General features: G+C 40.7%; 1 protein-coding gene across 1 annotated transcript in view; it reads right to left on the bottom strand.

The window, feature by feature from the left end:
• Window positions 1-546: 546 nt before the first annotated feature.
• Window positions 547-13,801, bottom strand: part of LMNTD1 (lamin tail domain containing 1) — a 102,069-nt gene continuing 88,814 nt past the window's right edge. The window contains exons 11-12 of the mRNA XM_036758443.1: window positions 2,446-2,541; window positions 547-758 (exon numbers count right to left, since the gene is read on the bottom strand). Of these exons, the coding sequence (XP_036614338.1) occupies window positions 2,521-2,541 (21 nt within the window). The 3' untranslated portion in view covers window positions 547-758; window positions 2,446-2,520. The remainder of the gene's footprint in view (window positions 759-2,445; window positions 2,542-13,801) is intronic.

Below are 13,801 nucleotides of genomic sequence, written 5' to 3'. Positions count from 1 at the left end.
TCCCAGAGTTATTGCTATCTATCTATCTAATCATTTTGCAAACACTGAAGTGCTTTATCAGTGTGTTAGTTGTTATTATTATTGGCATTATCGATGATATAAAGTGAGATTCTGTAAGAGGATTTCTAGTTTAGCAAAGGCTGGCTAGGAGTGGGGCCGCTTGGGATACAAAACATATCTGTACTTGTCATTGGACTATTACTATACAAGCACTTAGGATTGAACTCTTTCTCCACATACTGTATCTTTACTTCCCTACATTTCTATTGTTCCTTCTTCAAATTTTTCCTTAAAAATTCACTCACTCTCTCTCTCTCTCTCTCTCTCTCTCTCTCTCTCTCTCTCACACACACACACACACAAACACTACACTGCCTTGTTCACCCACCCTGGCACCTCACATGATGTGTATGACACATATCAATCACCCAGAGTTTTCTTTCTGAACTATGTATAATGTACGTACCCTATGTTCCTTGCTCCATTTATTTGGCTCCCAAAATTTCCTGCCCCTGCCCTCCTTTACTCCAGAGGTTACTGGATATTCCCAGACCAACATTTATTGATTATGACAATATAGTATTATCAAGGACAAAATTGTTCTGTGTAGAAACTAGTTGGGGAAATTGCTACTTGAGGGAGGAAATGGTTGGATGCTCTAAGAAGCATATACTTCAGCTGCAACTCTCCATAAATGAAACCAAAACATAAATATGTCATTTTGTTCAGCAGTGAACACCCAAGGGTGCAGAGGGATCCTGTAGAAAAGAGATCAAAGAAGACAATATTTTATTAAGTGTAAATGAATCTGAGACATTTAGATAAGAGTTCCTTGAAATTACATAAACAAAGTACAAGGAAAACTGTTCTGGCTCAAATATGTTTCGTGCTAGGGAAACTATGCCAGGCATGGAAGAACAGCCTGAGACCCTGAGCCTTAAATACGACTAGCTTCATGTATCCCTACTACAGAGCTTGGGGGTGGGGAGGGAAAGCTGAAAGGGGAAACTGTCAAGAATGAGATTTCTTACTAGCAATAGCCCTCAGCTAATTTGACTGTATGTCTATATTCCCAATGTGAACAGGATAATCATTACAAATAGAGACAGCTGGAAGAAATGATAAACCAGGGAATAGATTCACTTTTACTGTACACTTTTGGTTGCCCCTGTGTTCCCCTCCCAACATTGTGACTGCACTGTTTCTATAGCAACCACAAAATAAAAAGAAAGGCAGAATGACCTCATGCAACCTGGCAAACATATGCCCAAGACATCACACTTAAGGGTGCGAAGTGGCATGAAGTATTGACAGTGTTCTGAAAATGTACAGGTCTGCTCCTGAGGGACCTAATGCAGAGCTACGAATGTGAATGGTTTGGACAAATGGAGAGTAAATCATAGTGTGACATCATTACACAAAGATTTATGTGAATCCTTTTTATTATCAATCCCCAAATACATAACAAGTAATTGTTTGAAGCAATGAATACTGGGGGGACCTTAAGGGGATATAATCCATATCTTCTCAGATACAAGATATGACTAAAAGAAAAAAATACATTTTAATCTTAGATGGCTAGATGTCATAAGCCAAAAGTACTATGAGCTTTCTGGTCTGATATCTAATATGCTGTTTGTTCTCATGTTCCATGTTCCTCTTCACCTATCATGCCCAGGAAAGTATACCCCACGTCTTTCTGCACATATAATCCCTTCTTAAACATTCTAGATCATGGCTTTATAAAGGCAGTTATCCAAATGGATAGAGATATAAGGTCTTCTCCTTAGGCTAAGAAGACCAATGCCCTTATGCAAGCCACCTAGACATTAGCAATAGGCATATATACCCTTTATTTTTAATCTCTGAACTTCTGAAAGGAGCCAAAGGTTAGCAGGTGAGACAGCATAGTTTCAATCAGACTGCACAATTTAGAAAATAATTATCTTATCTGGACTTGTCACTCATGAGATCTACTCAATTTTGCAAGTCTTAGGGATGAGAATAATTTGAGTGATGATGAACTGTCAGTTGGTTAAAAAAATCCCAACTAAATGCCTTCATATATCACCTACAGATACTGGAAAGGCAGAGTAACTAAAGCAATGCTGAGTGTCCACTTTCAAGAGAATGTGTCCTGAAGTAGACAGCCTGTCTGGATTACAGACTCATGATTTCCTTTCACAATGTGCTTTTGGAAAAATGCGTCTGCATAAACAGTAGGAATTGCAGATCTACCACCTTGTGGGGCAAAAACAATGGAAATAAGTGGTTTTCAGGCACTCTGTGCCAAAATAAAGACTAGACTGGCTTTGCTTTTGACAATTGCTTTTCCTCTTGGCTGCTTGGTTAATAAACTTTAGCCTGACCAACACCCCTCTCTCCTGCTTTGAGAAGTTGATATACCAAAGTCATAAGAAATTATTCTTCTTGAAAAAGAACCACCTTCTTGCTAGTTGCTGACTTCGTCTCCTATGTGATGAAGGCTGGGCATGGCTCACTGGGGTATCCTATTGTTCACTAGATTTGAATTTCCTCCTCCTGGATAAAAATAAAATTGTTAATGCATGGTGAAATATAACTTGGAGAGCATGGTGAAATCACTAGCAGGGAAATCAAAAGTTCTCTTCTAAACCTTAATTGCTATCACAGTATGGGGATGGTAGATAGTGGGCTGTTCTTAGAATTAGGAAAACCTGTATTCAAGTCCTGCTGCTCCCATATACTAGCCAGGTGACTCTGGGAAAGTCACATGCTCTCCGTGACCAATGCAACTCTAAAACAATAGGTCACAGAAGACCTGCTGATTTGTGTGGGTGAAAGCAATTCCACACTGTGAGTTCCTCACGTCAGTGCTATGACAGGTTTGGAAATGTTAAGTGAAACCAGGATTTTTGTAAAACACATAACTGTCAGTCCTAGGAATGTGGGTTTTTGAATATGATCATGGGAAAGGGTTATGAAGCTTGATTCTTGTGCCTCAACTTTGCCTAGAGGAAATGAGAGAAAGAGGGCTCTTCACTTTTCATTATGAATTTCATTTTACGGGAGTCTGTTTTCTAGGGAGGGACAGAATCTCTGTCTAGCTATTTTTAAATAACAAGCAATAGATGTTGTGTGATATATGTGATATATGATATGGATGTGTGATATTTGATTTTGGATATATATGGCAGGGAATGATTTGGCAGCCAAAAGACTTTCGGGCCATTTCTAAATAACCATGCCATCTAATTCTTTATTGACTACTGCATAGGTTTTCTTTTTTAAGCAGATATTTATCATTTTCCTTAGATATCTGACCTATGCCAATAATCAAAAAGAAAGTGGGAACTGCATTTACAAACCCAAGTAGGGACAGACCTTTCAGTGTACGATGATGATTCTGTGGAAATTTCTATTAATGGGAAGACTGTTTGTCAACATATGCTTGTGCTCTTGGATTTCTACTATGGAGAATTCAAAGAAGGGGCACAGAATAATACTGAATTGACTAGTGTAAGAGGAACTGGTGAAAATTTTGCAAGCATGCGTTTTTCTGATGCTATTACATTTGTAAATTGACGCATGCAGGGCATTTAAGCTATTACTGTCCTCCATGCCATCACCACTCCCTTCTTTCCCCATCCAAGGAAAGACGGGTATATTCAGAGGCAGTGAGGGGACACATGAAGAGGCCTGCATTGAAAGCCTTCTCCTAACTTACCTCCTTTCTACTCATCTGTGATACAGCAACGTGAGGAGCATGGAGATAAAGGAATAGGGTATTAGCTGAAATTGGAAGGAAGGACAGTTTAGGAGTACAAAGCATGCATAGAAATCAACAGGATAGTTTTATGAACAACAGATATGAAAGCTGAGGAGAAGAAGAGAAAGGGGGAAGAGGAAATGGAAAGACTAAGTAATGAGGCAATGAAAACTGGTACAGAATTTGAGACTGGAGACTAAACCAAATAAAGTCTCCCTTTTAGTACTTAGTTTATGCTTTGATTTGCACAAATAACCCTTTAACAAAAATCCAAATGGAAAGATTTTTTTAAAAAGAGTTCTTATAGAATTGAGAAGCTGTTTTTTTCTTGGCTAAGGAACTCTCAAAGGAAAAAAAAAAGAGAGAGATAGACATAAATAGGTACTTGTCTGTAAAGAACAGAACTAGAGTTGTGTCTGACTCTATGTGACCCCATTGACTTCTGTCCATGAGATTTTCTTGGCAATGATACTTTGCCATTTCCTTCTCCAGTGTGCCCCCATTTTACAGATGAGGAACTAAGGCAAATGGGGATTAAGTAACTTTCCCAGGGTCACATGGCTAGTAAATGCTTGAGGCCCGATTTGTACTCAGATCTTTCTGACTTAAAGCTTGGTGCTCTATCCACTGCACCACCTAGCTGCCCCACAATAAGTTATAGGCTCTGTTATATTTAAAATCTATAAATGATCTGCCGAAGCAATTGTACTTTGAAATCCAAGTTTGCACATGGTACTCTCAGGGTCCCATAATATCTGACTGCAGAGGTCCTATAACTTTTGCTACAAGTAAGCCCAAGAGAATATGGGTATACAAGATGTTTTTAGTTTTCAAACAGAGTTTTTGACACTGCGACCCAAAGTCATCACTATCCAGCACTATTGATAGCATTTAACAATGTAGTCTAAGTATATAGCATACACCTTGATTCGGGTCCTTGTACTCCTCACGTGGATAATTTAAATAGCCTCCTTATTGGTCTCTTTACCTTTAATCTATCCTAAACACTGTTGCTAGAGTAATCTTTCTAAAGCACAAAACTATTCTTATTATGCTTCTGATCAAAAACCTTCAACTGCTCCCTGATGCATATGGGATAAAATAAAAATTCCTTTCAAGGCCCTCCAAAATTGGACTCCAGCCTCTTTTCATCCTTATTAACACCAATTAATACCTTATACATGTACATATTGTAACCAATGTAGAATACTTAAAAAAACAAAAATCTGAACTCACCTTGCATTTTCCTACCTCTATGATCTTCCCTGTGTGTGTAAGGTAGCTTGCCCTGTTTGGGGCCAGATTGTCTAATAGGTAGCAGGGTACCCTACTTCCCTGTGTTCCCTTACCATGTGTATGGGGGGAGTAGTCTCCACTTAGTAGCTGTGTATCCAGGACAGGCTACATCTTTAAAAACTGCCAGACTGGGGCAGTCTGTCTTCTTCAAGTTCTTCCCTGCTGAGCCCAGAAGGTAAAGATCACACAATCCACCCACAGTTTGATGTGTGAACTGCAACAGAAGTGGGGAATACCTTCCCCTTCTTTTGTCTCAGCTCCAAGAAATGGACCCAGGGGTGTTTTTGTTCTGTGTCATTTGTCTCCAGTTTCAGGCACTGACAGCAATTCCCACGAGGCCTAGGAGTTTGAGTCATTGCAACCCTTGGCAGCTGGATTCCAGGTTGGACCTTGTAATCAGCTAGCTTAGCATGGAAGCCCTGAGAAGCCAGGGTACCTGGGACTCAAACCCAAGGGGGACTTTGGACTTGGAACTTGAGACTGAACTCTATGGGAACCAAGCTAAGCTATAAACCTAGTCCCCATTCTCTTTTTCAATAATTGAGGTCATTGGAGGGAAGGCAGGAAGGAGATTAAGGCCTATATTTAGGAAGTAAGTTTGTACATTATTTTTGTTGTTCAGTTGTTTAGTTGTGTATTACTCTTCGTGGTCCCATGGATCATAGCACTCCAGGCCCTTCTATCCTCCACTGTCTCTCAAAGTCTGCCCAGGTTCATGTTCATTGTTTCTGCGATACTGTCTATCCATCTCATCCTCTGCTGTCCCTTTTTACTTTTCCCTTCAATTTTTCCCACATCAGGATCTTTTCCAAGGAGTCCCATTTTCTCATTATGTGGCCAAAGTATTTCAACTTCTGCTTTAGTATTTGATCTTCCAGTGAATAGCCTGAATTAATTTCTTTTAAGTATTGACTGATTTGATCTCCCTGCTGTCCAAGGGACGCTCGAAAATCTTCTGCAGCACCACAATTCAAAAGCATTGATTCTGTGGTACTCAGCTTTACTTATAGTCCAGATCTGACAGCCATGCATTGCTACTGGAAAAACCGTGGCTTTGACTATTACAGACCTTTGTCAGCAGGGTGATGTCTCTGTTTTTTAGTATGCTGTGCAATTTCTCCATAGCTTTCCTTCCAAGAAGAAAGCATCTTTTAATTTCATGGTTGGAGTCACAGCTAATTGAATTGTAAATGGGTAAATGAACACAGGATACAGGGGACCCATCCCCTGTAATTGGGGAAACATCATCAGTGGGGGCTGGAGCCATTGGCAGAGTGTGTAAACATGGTCAATCCCCTTATGGGTACCAGAGAGCCCTAAGGAAGAGGCAAGATCTAACACACCTATTCTTCAGGCAGAAGGGGTCATGATAGTTAACGTTACACTTAGAATGCCCTGACCCTGTATATGTCTGTTAACATCCTATTCATCCTTTAGCTTCATCTGAAACCCCTCCCCCCCCATTGATGAGTCCTTCCCTAATCAACCTAACCATAAGGAATTTCACCCTTCTCCATGCTGCCATAACATTTGACAATTTACTTCTTCTATTATAATGATCACATTCTGCCTTGTGTTACAGTTATTGTCTTCTTATCTTCCTCATTACTAGACTGGAACATAATGCAGTATGTGGAGGGGAGTATTATGAAAAATATCTGGAAATGTAGATAAGCACCAAATGATGGATGACCCTGAATGATAGGCAAAGGCATGTGGATTTTATTTACTAGGCAAGAAGGAACCACTCAAGGTTTCTGAGCAAAGGAGTAAGTCCAGAGCTATGCACAAGAAATATTTTTCTGGCAGAAGTATGAAGGACAAATCAGAAGGTGAGAGGAGAGGTGAGAAAACCTGTTAAGAGACTACTCCAATAGTCATCTGTACAGATAAAGAGGAGGTCTCATATATTGGAAAAAGCACTAGACTTGGAGTCAGGAGAGACTCGGATTTGAAGCCTGTCTCTGATGCTTAAATAATTTAAACTTACTGAGCTACAGTTTCTTCATATGTCGGACTGGGATACTAATATTCAATGTAGCCACTTCACAGGGTTGTTCTGAGAATCAAATGAGATAATGTATATAAAAGTCTTTGAAAACCTTCAAGTGCTATATAAATGTCAGCAGGCACATAGTAAGTGCTTAATAAATGCTTGCTGATTTATTTACTGATTATTAAAGGTGGCAGTTGAAGTTGTAGGAGTGGAAAAGATTGCCAAAGGATAAGAGTATAATACAGATATAATAGGGCCAAGAATAGATCCTTGAGGAACACACATATATAGAGGGTCAGGTAATGGATGAGGTTTGTAATAGTACCAGGGCTTCCTTTCTCCTTCAACAGGGATTAATTTTCCCCCAAAAGCATCAAAGCTGGTCCCCAGGATCTGATTAGCTCTGGCTTCCTGGTCATCTAAGGGCATAAAGAATCCCATCTACATGGAGCTGAGGCCGCCCCACTTGATGAATGTCTGATGACCACTTGAGCTGCCATTCCCTATTGATTAGACACTTTCATGAAAAAGGGGTTGTGGACTGAAGGGGATCTTTTTTGCATACCCTTGCCTCCCACTCACATGGAGAGATGAGCTCATTGAGTTCTGGAGAAGGTGCCTGGGAGGCTAAAGAAAGTGCCACGTTCAACATTCATTCCTTTTGCTGCTGACCATCTTGCAGAATTTGGACTGCCAGCATAATAAAGCTGGAAGTGAACTAGTTCCATATATTCAGCAACTAGAGACTGAGATTTTGGCTTCTAAGAACTGTGCAATGAAACTGAGGGGCTAGTGACACGGAAGTGAAGTAATCTTTTCTGATGGAGATGGAGACTAATAGGTTGAAACCAAGAACCTACTGCATTGTCTCTGACCCAGAAGTTCTAGTTCCAGAGGTTCCAGTTGCATTGTATCCTGCTGAGATTGGAACCATGACACAGGAAAATGAGAGCAGAAGTAGGGAAGAGACTTGGAAATTCATACCATTGGTAAAAAAAAGTCCCAGAATTATTTTTGCTCTAGGGAGGACAATGATTCCCACCTGTGTGGGAGCAGGGAGTGAATTGAGCAGGTTGCAGAAGTTCAAACAGAAGCATGATGAATCACTGAAGCGATGGCTGCTGAGGTTATGGTCTAAAGTGGCCAATGCTGAGGTGCCCTTTGCAGTTGAGTTCCACAATCTCGGGAGCTCTCTGAGGATTTGTCATCACAGCCAGCTAAATTGATTTGAGCCTCCATAAGGGGAGATTTTGTCCTTTTTTTAGGTCACTGAGATGGAAGCTTGTTAGCAGTTGGCTAACAAGATGAATTCCTATTGTACTTGTAGCAGGCTGCCCAACTAGGATCTGCAAGGGGATGTGAAGTTCCCAAAGGAAATGAGCTTGAGTGATTGCATCATTTTGCCATTCCACAGCCTACCACACTCTAACCCCGCTACCTTAGACAGAGTTAGAGCCTGCCTTCTGGATGGAGCCCAATCAGAGTGGCTTCATTTAGCTCTGGGATAGTTGTGGCTTGGGCAAATACTGCTATCAGTGTGAAGAGATGCTCTGGGAATGGGGGAGGAGTTACAAAAGCTGATGCCCTGCTAGATGGGCAGAGGAATAGACACATCCTGAAGGGAACCTTTGGTGTGGTTCTTAAAACATGAAGTTGATAAGAAGTAATTGATGGCCAGCCCATGAGGATGCTAGTAAAACTGCTCAGGGAAATTCAGCACCAGCTATTCCTCAACACAGAGAATCTTCTAAGGCCTCTCCCCCATTGGATCATTCAGGGGAGGCTACAAAGGGCAGTGGTATTATGAATTCTGACTAGCCAGTACCTTCGAGGGCCCTGCACCACTTTTAAGAAGCAACGGATCACCTGTTATGAGACCTTACTATTGAACAGATGACTCAGGGTCATACAATCACCCTTTGTCTGGTGCTACTTATACCTTGGGTGATTCAAGATGGCTCCTTTAACATGATGGATAGAGCACAGGAGGCTACTATTGTTAAATGGAAATGGCACATTAAAAATCACACTTAGCCGGGTCCCTCTGGTGTTAATTTCTATCACAAATATATAGCAACTATACCAGAGATTGGGATTTCCAGGGCAATTCCTGGAACCTTACCTCCTCTGCTAACCCAATGGTCCTCTACCTCTAAGGGCCTAGCTCCTGAGGAATGCCATTTTTCTAGTTTTCTGATGGTGCCATCAGCTATGAGAGGCATGTATATAATTGGACTTAAGCAGCCACTAATTAGGTAACAGAGATATTTGTTACCATAACACTAGTAACTTCCTTCCATTGTGTTCCTGGTACCCTCTCCAGCCACCTACAATTCCAGAGCAGTTGCCTTGTGCCTGCCATTGTGAGCAGCCATTCCAATTAACCTGCTCATTTCCTATGCCCTATTGCTTCACCCCACCACAACTACAGACAAAGATAGTCATACTTTGCTGTCACATGCAAGTGTTCCATTTCCATATTCATGAAATCTGAAAACACTTTATCTGATCATCATCTGTGGTCATCTCACCTCTCCCTCTGCCTTGGAACTCCAGACTCTGGTTTTGGTCTTCACCACATCATCTAATCCTTCCACCCATCAGTTCTTTCCCAGGCCATCAACCCTATATTGGCTATGCTTGCTTCCCTTCCTCTTCTTTTTTCCTTAGTAGACCAGTTCCAGATACATTATAACTCTTCGGCTTATAAACTGGCGATTAAGGTGGAACAGTCATCTGTAAAATTATGATGGTGAAGATAAAGTGAACAAATATTTGATCTCCAAATGTTAAAATGATCAGACCAGAATTCCAAACCATCTGGATAGAGGTATGAATGGTAGCTATAAAGCTACTAAGTGATGTTGGAATAATCTGAACCTTGGGGCTGCTTTTGGCAACTAACCACTATGCTGTTTGGACATAGGTCTGATATAGCATGACGCTTTCTATGTTTTTACCTTGTAAGAGCAGATATGGCCAAAGAGGCAACAAGAGATGAAAAAGTGGGAAATAGATCTAAAGTCTGAAGATGATGCCAACATATATCTGTATGACATCTTAGCTTCTCAAAACAGGCTCACGACTATTATAATATTTACACATGATGAAATTAGGATCTATAAAGTTTTTTTAAGAAGCTTTAGGATATGTGACTAGTTTGTGGTAGAGCTGAGATGAGAACCTAGCTCTGTTGACTTTTAGAATGATGTTCTTTTCCAGAATGCTCAACTACCTCCTCATTATTAGAAACACTACCTTGAGAAGGAGCCATCATGGGAAGTTGCACCCATGATGGGAAGTTCCAGATTTGGTTGCTTTAGGGTCCAGAGGAAGAGTCCTTGAGGAGTACAGGGGCCTGAACAAGCCTAAGTTGTATACCCTCGTCCACTGAGTAACAAATAGGTGTGGATCCAGGACATGCTCAAAAGATTAAAATACTTATTAAGCACTTCCTGTATGTAAGGCAGGGTAGCTAGGTGACATGGTAGCTAGAATGCTGGGCCTGGAGTCAGGAAGACTCCTCTTTCTGAGTTCAAATCTGGCCTCAGAGAGTTACTAACTTTGTGACCCTGGACAAGTCACTGTTTCCCTTAGTTTCCTCATCTGTAAAATGAGCTGGAGAAGGAAATGGCAAAACACTCCAGTATCTTTGCCAAGAAAACCCCAGATGGGGTCGTGAAGAGTTGGACAGGACTGAAATGACTGAACAACAAAAGTATGTAAGTCTCTTCTTGGAAACCCTCCTCTGATGTTTCATTATCATTATATGGGGATGTGCGAGTGATTAAATTCCTGATTGCTATGCCAAGTTGTTGCAACAATCTGCTAGCAGCTGCTGAAGGGTGTAAGACCCACCAACAACCAGCACACAGAAAGCTGCCAGCACAGGTTCTTTTGATCTGCTTTACTAAGGAAAGCAATGTTAAGGGGTTAACAATCTTATTTCAATCCAACATATAGATATCATTCGCTTAGTTCAGGGGAAAAAGCCAACACGCTGAGATGCAGAGCAAACACAGATTACAAACATCAACAGACAGATCTTGTCTGATTCAAATCTCAATTTATAGTCACCAGAGTTTAATAAAGTCCCAACATCCGGGTTTACAAGCTGGAGGGCTCTTAAGTACAGCCGCCCAGAATCTCCACATCAGTACACCACTAAGAGTGACAGCCCTAAGCAAATAGCTCTGTTCTCTCTTTTTATACACTCTTTAGCCATCATTAAACCATCATCTGAGTGATCAGAACTTAAGCTCTTACTTTTGGCTCTGGTCCTAGCAGCTCCCCTTAGGACCCTGAGGGCTTCACGCCCACACAGGCTTAGTACCTAATAGATAGGGGTTTGGGCCTGGGGTTTAGCACCTAGTAAGACTCAATCAAAGACACCCAACTTAATTGATATTATACAAGTCCTACCATGTTAGGAAAGTATTGGAGTGCTAGCTCTGTGTATATCTGCTGTACAAGAACCAAATGAGCCTCTCCGTATTTTGATAGGCTGGTGTCTCTCTCTCTCTCTCTGTGTCTCTCTCTTCCTCTGTGTGTGTGTATGTGTGTATATGTATGTGTATATATATATATATATGTATATATTTATACATACACACATACTCACACATATATATACACACATACATACATACACACACATACACATATATATATATATATACATACACACACTCACACACATATATACATGTACATACATACACACTTGGTATGCAACACCTCCCCCTACATATACTTATAGGTATATAAATTTGTATTTGTTTGTATATATATATATATATACACGTATAATGTAAATATGTATCTAAATACACATATAAACAATCCTTCTGGCAAGGCTTGTACTGGCTGCTTTGTAGAGGGGTTTAAGTCATCAAAGACCCTGGGAGTTCTGTTTCTTCCCAACTGGATCAGGCCTGTCTTGTGCAAAGGGTGTTTAAAAAGTCTCTTTGGAGAGAGAGAGACAGGGGAGAAGGCTTGGCATTAGCAGATGCTGCCTTTTCCTTTTCCTGACTAGCTGGGTTTAAGAGAATCTAACAGAGAATGACAGAATTCTGGCTTCTCTGAGAAACTGCTAGAACAACAAATAGTGAGTGTACTCCACTCTCCTACTGCCTCATGCAATGGGAGATAAGGTTCGTTACTAAGGTTTTTTTTTTCTATTTGAAAGTTTTACTTAACTGATAATTTATATTTTAAACAATGGTTTGCTAGAGAAAAAAGATAATTTTAAAATTATTTTTCAGTTTTTGTTTTTGCTTTTGATAGTGAGAGGGAAGGGTAATTTGTGGATAACTGATTATGCTCAATTCAGCTGGCTGGGAGATCACCCTGTTCATCTGGCAAGCAACCAACTGCCTGGGGGCTCAGAACATTTTACCAGTTATTTGCAGTTTGTTATTTAAAGTTCTTTTTTTAGTTTTTAAATCATCACAAGCTAATCTCATTATCTATAAGCAAACAGGTCTTAGCTCCACTCACTGAAGGAAATGAGAAGAGAGTGGCAGAGACCTAGCAGAGACCTCTAGAGAAGGTCCCACTTTGAGCCAGTCAAGGTGACCTTTCCTGGTATGTGTGTGTGTGTGTGTGTGTGTGTGTGTGTGTGTGTGTGTGTGTGAGTGAATGTGGTAGCAAATATATGGACATTTTTTTCTTTCTTTAAATCCTTAACCAGGAAGACCTGGGTTCAAGGATGGATATATATGAGAGGTCAGGAAGATTTGGCTCAAGTCCCATCCCTGACTCATATATTAGTTTTGTGTGATTTAAGAAAAGTCATTTAATCTCTCAGTGCCTGAGGAAATTTTCTCAGACTATAACTTGTAAAGCAGGTACTGATATGTATTAGTAGAGAGAATATAGTAAGAGCCAACATTTCCTCATCAGGAGTTTCCTATGTCAACGAAATTATAGGTTTGGTCCAAATATACGTGTATATGTATATCTATCTCTATTTGCTACTGCAACTTATTAAACATCTGCTAAGGTGTGAAAAGACTGTTATTCATATTGGTAAAAGGAGACCTATATGGATGAAATCACAAATTCTTGAAGTATTTGTATGTGTCAAGGCTTAGACTCTTCCTCTGGGAAGAAGAGTAGAATCTTCCATTCAATTAAAAACTTACTTATATCTGGCTATGCATACCCTACACATCTCAATGATTCAGAAGCCCTATAGGGCATCATCTAAATCCCGTTCCTAACTCCCTCCACTTGATTCCTTATTCTCATCACCCTCAAACCTTCTACTCCAACGTCCCAACCAAATGCTATCCGGATCTTCCACTATGCCCTCTGGAATGCCTGTTGCATAAGTAACAAGCCTGCCTTCAAAACATCTTTTATCATTCTATTCCATCCGTCTTCTAGCAGCCACCAAGAACTGGCTCCCTGCTGATGGCACAGCCTCTGTGGCCACCCTTTCCAGTACTGGCTGTACCTTCACTCATTCTCTCAGCTCACTGGTCAAGACAAGTTAGTCTACATTGCCACTTCTAGGTTCTTCCCCTACTCTTATCACACAGTAACCTCTTCTCCTTAGAGGTCCACCCACCATCTTCCACCCAATCAAAATATCCTTGATCTTGCAGCATTCCACAAATTCATCATCTTCATGTTCCAGAATTCTGGAATCTCTTTATCCGACCATAGTCTAATAGCTTCTCTCTTCTTGCTCTGCTTTCCCTTACTAAACCTTGCTCTTCCTCTGTATCATGACCTTTGATCCCTTGGCGCTCAGT

This window comes from Trichosurus vulpecula, chromosome 5, assembly GCF_011100635.1.
Source record: "Trichosurus vulpecula isolate mTriVul1 chromosome 5, mTriVul1.pri, whole genome shotgun sequence".
NCBI lineage: Eukaryota > Metazoa > Chordata > Mammalia > Diprotodontia > Phalangeridae > Trichosurus > Trichosurus vulpecula.
Note: the sequence above shows the minus strand (reverse complement) of the source record. Positions and strands in the feature narration are given on the sequence as shown.